This window comes from Zootoca vivipara, chromosome 3 (genome assembly GCF_963506605.1).
Source record: "Zootoca vivipara chromosome 3, rZooViv1.1, whole genome shotgun sequence".
NCBI lineage: Eukaryota > Metazoa > Chordata > Lepidosauria > Squamata > Lacertidae > Zootoca > Zootoca vivipara.
This window is the reverse complement of record NC_083278.1, coordinates 87,068,759-87,079,259: the sequence shown is the minus strand read 5'-3', so window position 1 is coordinate 87,079,259 and position 10,501 is coordinate 87,068,759. Positions and strand designations below refer to the sequence as shown.

At 44.1% G+C, this 10,501-nt stretch overlaps 1 protein-coding gene across 2 annotated transcripts in view; it reads right to left on the bottom strand.

Annotated features, from left to right (window-relative positions):
* Positions 1 to 2,003: 2,003 nt before the first annotated feature.
* TOGARAM2 (TOG array regulator of axonemal microtubules 2) overlaps positions 2,004 to 10,501 on the bottom strand; it is a 60,240-nt gene continuing 51,742 nt past the window's right edge. For both annotated transcript variants that reach the window (XM_060272956.1, XM_035110505.2), the window contains 2 exons: positions 5,655 to 5,741; positions 2,004 to 2,612 (listed from right to left, as the gene is read on the bottom strand). In XM_060272956.1, coding sequence (XP_060128939.1) covers positions 2,356 to 2,612; positions 5,655 to 5,741 — 344 coding nt within the window. In that variant the 3' untranslated portion in view covers positions 2,004 to 2,355. The remainder of the gene's footprint in view (positions 2,613 to 5,654; positions 5,742 to 10,501) is intronic.

Sequence of the window (10,501 nt, the reverse complement as noted above, 5' to 3'; positions counted from 1 at the left end):
ACACAAATAATCAAACAAATAAAGAAGTTAGCAGTAGCTTTGCCAGAACTTCAACATCCACCTCAAAACAGTCGTGCGAGGCCTAGTGGCAATAGCTACTTCTGAGGTGTTAACATCCCCATGAGGTGGCTTCTGCTCCCCAGTTTCATGTGACTAGAGTGCTCCTGGAATGCTGTTCCTTTGGTCTCACACTGCAAAGCTACCGCTTTCAAATGCAAACTTTTCAAGTGAGCTACCTCGTTCACAGAACTTATCTTCAGGACTTAGCTCATTGAATTCTAGACTTGGGAGAGATCCCAAGGGTCATCCATGCAGGAATCTCATCTCCCATCCAGTTTGAAACCATACCAGACCCTGCTTAGCTCTGCAAATGTGCTAGCAGTTTTATTGACTTGGTGTTTGTTTTTTCATTATGCCATGTGAATGTAGTATTACAAAAATATCTGACATCCCCTTACACAAGAATTGTGTGCTGGAGCACCACGAGATGAACAAGAATGGAGCTGCTGATTCCACCACCAGTCAGCCACACTAGGATGTGAGAGTGCTTCTAATCTGTACCTGAAGGATAAAAATGAGAATAGTCTGTGGAAATTAGACCTTACCAGAAGTAGGTATGAGAATCCCAATAGTACAATGAGTCAACTGCCATTTGACACCACATATTCTACCCAACTGGCATCGGATTGTAAAGGTTTCATGAGTTCCTTGCCAAAGGGGGCCATCTTAGGCCAAGTTCTCACCAAGGTGATAAACTGGTACCATTTCAGACTTCAGGCTGGAGAGCACGGCATGACTGAAATGTTCTCCATACCAAAACAAAAACATGCCCATGTAGAACTGGATAGGCACTTCTCCTTACTGCTTCATTTGCTATAATTTTTTCTTTGAAGACACATCTAGTCACATGAGGCCTCTCCTGCCGTCTGCAAAGTACAGCTTTACCACCATAGAGGGAACTAGGCCTCAGGCATAACACACAAATTATGAGAGCTCGTGGGGTGTGAATCCTATCAATGGCAGATTTCAAGACCGTGCACTACTCTACCTATAGAGACATATAATATTACATATTAAATCATTTGCTGTATGTGGTAAGTCACACCCACTCCATTTGGAAGCTCTCCAGCTCATTCTGCTGCCCTGGTGCCACCACCAAGATCACTGTAGCTTATTGGACAGAATTTAACATTACTCGGGACGCGGGTGGTGCTGTGGGTTAAACCACAGAGCCTAGGGCTTGCCGATCAGAAGGTCGGCGGTTCGAATCCCCGCAACGGGGTGAGCTCCCATTGCTCGGTCCCTGCTCCTGCCAACCTAGCAGTTCGAAAGCACGAAGTGCAAGTAGATAAATAGGTACCACTCCAGCGGGAAGGTAAACGGCGTTTCCGTGCGCTGCTCTGGTTTGCCAGAAGCAGCTTAGTCATGCTGGCCACATGACCCGGAAGCTGTACGCCGGCTCCCTCAGCCAATAAAGTGAGATGAGCGCCGCAACGCCAGAGTGGTCCACGACTGAACCTAATTTTCAGGGGTCCCTTTACCTTTAACATTACTCAGCTCTCTAATACTTGAAGCAGCAGTTGGGTGAAACCAACTGTTGGTGTGGTAACTGATCCATCAGCTCCTGACACTTAATTCTTTTCCATCACTGCATTCTTGCGATCATCCTAGATCCTTTGGCTCCCAGCTAGTTCTGTTACATAGAATTTGGCTATGAGTTTGGCTGAGCAAGGGTCCACCGCTAGGAACTGTAGTTTGAGGTGAGTGCTGGGAGATGTAGCTCTGTGAGGGATAAATCACAGTTCCCAGTGTTCTTTGAGGGTAGCCATGTGCTGTAAATGTATGGGGTGGATGTGCACCTGGTGCAATAGGAACACAAATAGGAAACACCCAGGCCATCAATCGCAGATCACTATGTAATCCAAAAGGGGGAAAAACATGCCCAATTGCACTGGCAACCCCCCTAGAGTATAACATGTTGCCCACTGAAGTTCATATCTGTCACCCTTGCCCCCTCCTTTGACACATATTTATTACATAAATAAAGTGCTTTGCTTTATACAGATAAAAATTACAACTGTACACAGATTTTTTTTAAATAATAACTTGTAAGTCTCTACGAGACAAAAGTTGAGGAAATTAAGATTTAGAAAAATATGGGATTTAATTCTACTGCAAAATAGATTATATACACTTTCCATAGTAGAATATTACTATAAACTCTTCATAGTTAGTTATTATATTTAAAAATAACATAAATAATGGCAAGCACTGTCTCATTGTCCGCAGCTTCTTTTTCTGATCTCTCTTGAAGCGGCAAACAGTATTGTCCCATAGTTGGTACGGAAGGAGACTTCATGGGAGTTTCGTATCTAGGAGGTCCTGGAGGATTCTGATCACATTTTGTGGTTGGCTGGAGGCAGACTCCTCAAGCTTGGGTCCCATTTGCTTGTGCAGGCTCTTAGCAAGTTTGGAGACCACTGCTCTGACGTTTCCACTCTTTCCAGGTAGCACGCCATTGCCAATCATGTTGCTCAGGAAATACCAGAGAATGGGAAGGATGTGACGCTCCACAGCCTGGGGTTTCCGTGGATAAGCAAAAGCCACAAGAACTGCAATGCAGAAGAAAGATAACGAGTTGCTCACTTCTCTGAACATAGTCACACAATCAGGATGCAAAAATTTGTTAAGAATAATAATCTGTGTCTCTACATGCCAAGGAATCCATCACACATGTCCAGCATTGGTTCTGGGTTTTGGAGAGCCCTTGGGCAAGATACCCTCCATGAACCACCTCTTTCAGTGGGGATCCAGGGGGCTTTTGTTAGTAGTGGGACCCCTTTCTGTGATAAAATAATAATAATAATAATTTATTATTTATACCCTGTCCATCTGGCTGAGTCTCCCCAGCCACTCTGGGCGGCTCCCAATCGAATATTAAAACAATACAGCATTAAATATTAAAAGCTCCCCTAAACAGGGCTGCCTTCAGATGTCTTTTAAAATTAAGATAGCTGCTTATTTCCTTGACATCTGATGGAAGGGCGTTCCACAGGGCGGGTGCTGCTACTGAGAAGGCCCTCTGTCTGGTTCCCTGTAACCTCACTTCTCGCAATGAGGGAACCGCCAGAAGGCCCTCAGCGCTGGATCTCAGTGTCCGGGCTGAACGGTGGGGGTGGAGACACTCCTTCAGGTATACAGGACCGTGAGATGTGGACTCCTGGCCAATGCCCAATCATGCTGACGTTTGATGCTGGCTCTGCACATACCCACTGAAAACTGTCCTAAACATACACAGAGCCTCAGTCCCAGTGTTTTAGTTATCCAAGAATCCAAGAAGCATAGCCGTCTTGTGCAAGGAGTTCAGGTAGGGGTGAACCTTTGGTCAGAACTATTTTTGGCCATTTGGTGGGGGGGGGTGTAAATAAATAATAATAATTTTCCAGAAGTGAAGGTCAGGGGGTTGCACCTTCTGATAGCACCAGGCTCTCTACGTGCAGGTTTCTAGCCCAGCAACACTTCCTGGGACACTCGGGAGACCCCAGAATATTGCATAGGCCCATGGGCATTCCTTACTGACCTGTGTGCACAGATAATTGTGCTACTCTTATGACGCTTTTGCCACCTCGTACAATTAATAAGGTAAGCATAAACACATACATCCCACACCCCAATGCCTGATAACTCTTCCATTTTTCCACTACCGTTCATTTTTACTGTATAAAAAAATGGACTGTGCATTTGGCTACAGTCTCTGGAAGCAGAGTACAGAAAATGATAGATAGAATAGATGACTTTTCTCATTAGGGAAATGTTACTAAATGGAAGAGCTCCTGGTCTTAAGTGACCATCATTCTTAGAAACCAGAGACTTCGATGCTACATTTCCTCAGGAAATATATAGCTGTAGAATGCTGTTGGGTTTTAGTGACCTATGCCATGATAGATGGCTTGGTTATTTATTTTGTGTATTGAGCTGTCGAAAATGGCCATATCAAATTCCCAGACTGCAACTCTTAACGGGTGCATGATGGGTCAAACTCCCATGACACCAATGACCTTTGGGTGATATCTGATGAGGAAGCGACAAGTGCTCTATGAGTCCTGCCATGTGGTCAGGGGCTCGCAAAGAATGATTTAACAAGTTTTTGAGTCAAAGGTTGATTGCAAAAATCAAAATGTCTGATGGAAAATTTACTGAAACCTTTGATATTAGGAGAGCTGCTTTCATGTCCTGGAGCTTGAGTCTGTGGGGTCACGATACAAAAAGTCTGATCTCAGGTCATGGGAATATAGTCACAATTTCTGCTTCTGTGGCGACTGGCTTTGTAATTTACGTTTAAAAGGCACAGGTGTGCTTTCTGAAATGATTATTCTGTCATGTGTGTGCATAAAAGTGACCCAGTTTGAATGTAAGAAACTAATAAACAATGGTTTGTTTGATTGAGGATGAATGTACCCACTGAGCCTCATGGGCTTGTCGATCGGAAGGTCAGTGGTTCGAATCCATGCAACGGGGTGAGGTCCCGTTGCTCTGTCCCAGATCCTGCCAACCTAGCAGTCCAAAACATGCCAGTACAAGTAGATAAATGGGTACCACTGTGACAGGAAGGTAAACGGCATTTCCGTGCGCTCTGGCACTCATCACGCTGTACAGTTGCACCAGAAGTGGTTTAGCCACATGACCCGGAAAGCTGTCTGTGGAGAAACGCTGGTTCCCTTGACCTGAAGCAAGATGAGTGCTGCACCCCATAGTCACCTTTGACTGGACTTAACTGTCCAGGGGTCCTTTACCTTTGCCTTTTACCTCTCTCGTGACCCACAATAGAGAACCTTCAGTTTGTTAAACCAGTTTCTCATTACAATTGAACTAGGAAACTGTGATTTAATGTGGTGTTGCAAACAAATGGCTTGCAAGGTGGTGTGTTGTTTGATAAGAGATTGAGTGTTGGGGGGGAGGCTCGTTTAATTTCATTGTACTGTACACAGGTTTTGTACAATGACAATAAAGGTATTATTATTAAAATTGTTATTTGATATCCTTGTTGGTAGTTTATGATTAAACCAGTTTTCTGATTCATATGTAACAGTAAACTGTATAGTGAATATATATAATATAATAAATATAATATCTCCACCTCCATCGTTCTGCCCGGACACTGAGGTCCAGCACCGAGGGCCTTCTCGCAGTTCCCTCATTGCGAGAAGCCAAGTTGCAGAGAACTAGACAGAGGGCCTTCTCGGTAGTGGCGCCCACCCTGTGGAACGCCCTCCCATCAGATGTCAAAGAGAAAAACAACTACCAGACTTTTAGAAAACATCTGAAGGCAGCCCTGTTTAGGGAGGCTTTTAATGTTTAATAGATCACTGTGTTTTATTTTTCTGTTGGAAGCCGCCCAGAGTAGTTGGGGAAACCCAGCCAGATGGGCGGGGTATAAATAATAAATTATTATTATTAATATTAATATAATATCTATATATGCTCTAAAGAAAAGACAAGACAAGAAGCAGCCCTCACTTCCACTTCAAAAAGGAGTAAACGACAATAAAAGAAATTGTGCTGTGAAGAAAGAAGCCCTTTGCCTCCTGCTGTTATACAAGCTATTGCTTTGTTCATTCCCATGAGTACTGCAGTTTAGTGAAGTCATTTGTTACCTGACAGGTGGTCTGTGATCCCCTGCAGAGCTCGACCACTGGTGAAGCGCACCCTGCTGGCAAATGTTTGAAGCAGAAGAAGATTATCTGAAAGGGACAGAAACACATTGTTTGGCCATTGTTATAAACCAAGAAAATAAACAACTTTATTATTCCTCGTCCGTCCGTCCCCACATCTGACTGGGTTGCCCCAGCTACTCCATGTGGCTTCAAGCAAATATAAAACCATCATCAAACATCAAACATTGAAATATTCCCTATACAGGGCTTCCTTCAGGAAGAGACAGTAAGTGACAGTATCTGTATCTAGAGAAAAGCAGACCTCTCAAATTCTCATTTTTTCAATCTCAAATCCAGTTCTCCACCTTTACTAAAAAAAATTTTTTTAAGTCCTCATGAAAATTCACTGGCAGTTTAGTGTGGGTTTTTCCTAACACATTTTGGTATGCAGCTTTCCCTAAGATAATGCATGTTTGTACGTTATTTTCACTTATATGCATTTTTAAGTACGCTTTACCCTAGTATATGCATAACTGTACACGTGACTTGCCTGTAGAACAGCACTGCAAAATCCCAAGATGAGCAGAACTCCCCAACTGGATGTGTTTCAGTTGTCTATGGCTTCAGGAATTGTGAATTGGGTAGATTCACCTTTAAATGTGAATTGAATTGAATTTCTCTCCCATCCCTAGGTGCAGGTAAAGGTAAGCTTTGCTGCCCTACAGCACATCCCTTTTCTTTGCCTCTACTGAAAAGAGATCTGGTTAAACACCTTTCAATTACATGTTGGTGCTCTTTTCAGAACGACAAAGGGAAAAGGGGAAGTACACATGTATTGTGCTTGCTTTAAAATGATTTTCAAAGGCAGTTTTAAAGGTGAAGTAAAGTCTTTAGGGATACTAATAAGCAAATGATCATCAATAATGAATACTTTGCACATCTCCTCTACTTCTTATATTAGCATTTCAAAGCATTTCTTCATCCCGCTGAAGCCAGCAACTATTCTTTTCATTCATCACGGAAATAGTAATGTTGCCTGGGCTCTGCACACACATAATCACTATCAGAAAACAGAGTGTCAAGGATTTTCTGTTTTCTAAGCTTTACTTTTTCAGTTGATTCTTGGCTGCTATGAATTGTGAAGAGGCAAGTGTTTAAGGGAAGGGGGGAAAGCCCAAAAACATTCCACTTTTTTTGTATTTACTTAAAACTCCATCCCACTCCATCATTGAGCTAAAAGTGGACTGCAAATTAAAAAGAACAAGTGGACAACTATATATTCCAGAAATGCTTAATAATAATAATAATAATAATAATAATATCATTAAGCAAAAGGAAACACATTATAAAATGTGCTAAAAACATTACCCTGGCTGTTAGAACTAGTCCAAATAGAAATACTTTACACTGCTTCCAAAAAAATACTGTAAAAGCTTTGGTGACTGCCTGGGGGAAGGGAGATTCATAATCTAGAGGCAGCCCAATAAATGCATGTCACAATGTATGTCCTTGTTCACTGATCTTGACAGACACATGCAGCAATTAAGATGGCATTCTAGAGAGGATGAGCCAGAACTCAATGGCATTACACATGATTTGCATGTTTAAGGTCCCAGCTTTAAAATCTGGTGATTCTGATTAAGAGGTAGGTAAATACGTTCTGTCTGTTACCTTCACAGCCGATGACGGTCAGAAATGAATAAGCCATACCGCTCTAAGTGGACCTCCGTATGAGACAGTATGAGACATCCTCCTATCTTATGTCAGCTAAATTTCGCAGAAGCTGCAACTTTTTTTGAAACAGCTGTCCTAAGAACAGCCTGCCAGATCACACAAGCGACTCATCTAGAGCACCCTGTTCTCACATTGGCCAACCACATGCCTATGGGAAGCCCACAAGCAGGATCTGAGTGCGACCACACTCTCCCCTCCTGCCGTTTCCAGCAACTGGTATTCAGAAGCATGCTATCTCCAGTTGTGGAGGCAGAACATATCCATCAAGGTTAGTAGCCACTCATAGCCTTATACCTCCATGGATCTGTCTATTCCTCTTTTAAAGCCATCCAACTTGGTGGCCATCGCTGCCTCTTGTGGGAACGAATTTCACAGTTTAACTATTCACTGTTTGAAAAAGTACTTCCTTTTCTCTGTCCCAAATCTTCCAGTGTTCTGCTTCATTTGGATATCAATATGCTCTGGTTTGTTATGAGGGAGGGGCAATAACTTTATCCATTTTCTCCATCTAGGCATAATTTTATAAATTTATGTCACCTCTTACTTTATTTTCTCTAAACGAAAAAGCCCCCAACTCTGCAACCTTTCCACATAGGGAAGTTGATCTACCCTTGATTATTCTGGTTGTCCTTTTCTGAAATTTTCCAATTTCACAATATCTTTTTTTTAAAAGTGAGGTGACCAGAATGGTATACAGAATTCCAAATGTGGTTGTACTGTACCACAGATTTGTTTGTTATTATACTAGCAGTTCTTTTTACCACTTTCTTTCCTAATCATACCTAACATGGAATTTGCCTTTTTCACAAGTGCTGTACACTGGTTCAACATCAACATCAAGCTATCTGCTACAGTTCCATGGTGAATTGTTGTTGTTGTTGTTGTTGTTGTTGTTGTTGTTGTTGTTGTTGTTGTTATATTTTGCCCTGACATGCATCACTTGTTTACACTGAACTGCATTTGTCATTTTATTGCCCTTTCACTCAGTTTGGAGAGGTCCTTTTGTCGCTCTTCACATTCTTTTTTTGGCTTTGGGTTTCCAGAATATTTTGGTATTGTAAGGGTGACTCCCTACAGGGAGCCAGCCCCCATCATCCTGACGTCCACCTCGTCAAGTACAGAGAGCACCAGTGGTTCTGAAGCAGCCAGAGGGGGAGGGGGAGACTCGGAGGAAGAGAGAAATCAGAGAGAGGAACAATGGGAAAGCTTGGGGGGGGGGCTGCAGAGCCAGGGCACTGACTGCTGAGGGAGGAAGCTGAAAGGGCATCACTCCTTCCGGCGCCAAAAGTAAGGAGAGCGCCGCAACGCAGGTCAAGGGGGCGGCGTTTTGGGGTGCCCAGACTACTTTGCTAGTGTAGGAACAGATGTATGCCATTGCCAGATTCTGATTCGGGATGAGAGGTCATGTTTTAAGCTGTCTCTACACTGTAAATAGCACAATAAACGTCTTTGAAGACAAACTGGACTCAGGCGGAGTTACTCTAGAGTAGCCACGACGACCCTCTGACAGGTATCATCAGCAAACTTGGCTACTTTCACTGCTCACCACTAGCTCTAGATAGATGATGAACAAATTAAAAGGGACAGGTCCCAAAACCAATCCTTGGGAACTCCATTTTCTAAATTGCACAGGGAGCCTCCTCAATTAAGGAAGGCTCCTCACTGCACAAGTCATGATGAACACAGGAGGGGCAAGAGGAACAGCGTGGCTTTGGAGTGCATGGCCCCAATAGGCACTGTCACCATTTTAACCTTCTCCCCATGAGTAATGTGTGAAGACAACACATGTTGCACTTAAATCCTTTTAATTTCTGTGGAAATTAAGAACATAGCAGAAGAATGTAAGAGAAGCCCAAAGGTCTATCTAGTCCAGCATCCTGTCTTAACACTGACCAACCTGAGCCATAGGATCACAAGCAGATCCTGAGTGCAACAGCACCCTCCCCACTTGGACTGGTATTCAGAAGCATATTGGACTGGTATTCAGAAGCATATTGGACTGGTATTCAGAAGCATATTGCCCAACCCAGTTGGTTGGGACTGTCTTTGTCTGGACTGGACCCATGGGCGTAGGCAGGGGGGCAGGAGGGGCAATTGCCCCCCCTAGAAGCAAAAGGCTGAGGGGCACAGGCGTGGCAGCCCCAGGCTCCCGCTCCCGGCGCGAAGCTCCAGAGGCGCGCGGGGAGCATAAGCAGAGGAGCGCTAAGCAGGAGTGGGGAGCATAAGCGGAGGAGGCAGCCACAGGCTCGCGTTCCCCACGCACCTCTGGAGCTTCGCGCCGGGAGCAGGAGCCTGGGGCCGCCTCCTCGGAAGAGCTGGGCGGCGCAGGCAACGTAGCCCCGCCCACATTCCCACTGTGGCCCCTCCCGTCCAGCCCCTTGCCCCCGCCCTTTGCCCCCCCTAATTTTTATCCTGGGTACGCCCCTGACTGGACCCAAAGAATTCAAGAATCTAGATGAATGCCCATATGCTCCACCATCACCAAGAAATCAGAACATGGAGTAAATTCATTTCTGACCTCAAACACAGTGGCCATTCTCCTTCACGCAGGCACAATCTGTCCTTAGAAAATCTGTCCTATAAGAAAATTAGCAAACTGACTAGGAAACATGTATGCTAGCTCCAACTTCAGTCCTGACTCTTGAACACCCTATGTCTTGCCTACCCACCCAACACTGCATTTCCACTGCCAACATAAATCCACGTGGCCTGGGATTTACAGCAGTCCTTGGTTGTGTAGTTATTGGCAACAGCAATTTCAATCTACGGAGAACAACGTTTGGAACAAGACGTCATTTAGACCTGGATTTATGCTTGTTTGTTCTTCAGAAATGAACTCAGCAAACCATAAATTTCCTTTGCAAAAGAAGAGTGCAGCCTGGGGATATTTATGGACTACAGACAGGAGAAGGAGCTAGCTGAGACTCATAACTTAAGGCTTCCCATGGAACCTGCGCAGAAGAAGCTTATTTGTGGGACTATCCCCCACTTCAAGAGCAAAATAACTCACTAGGATGTCCAGATAGCTACAAGAACAAAATACTTTGGGGGATGGAGACACGTGACTTTTTACCAGGAGGAGTCCATTTGTACAATTACCAAAGGGTATGTGG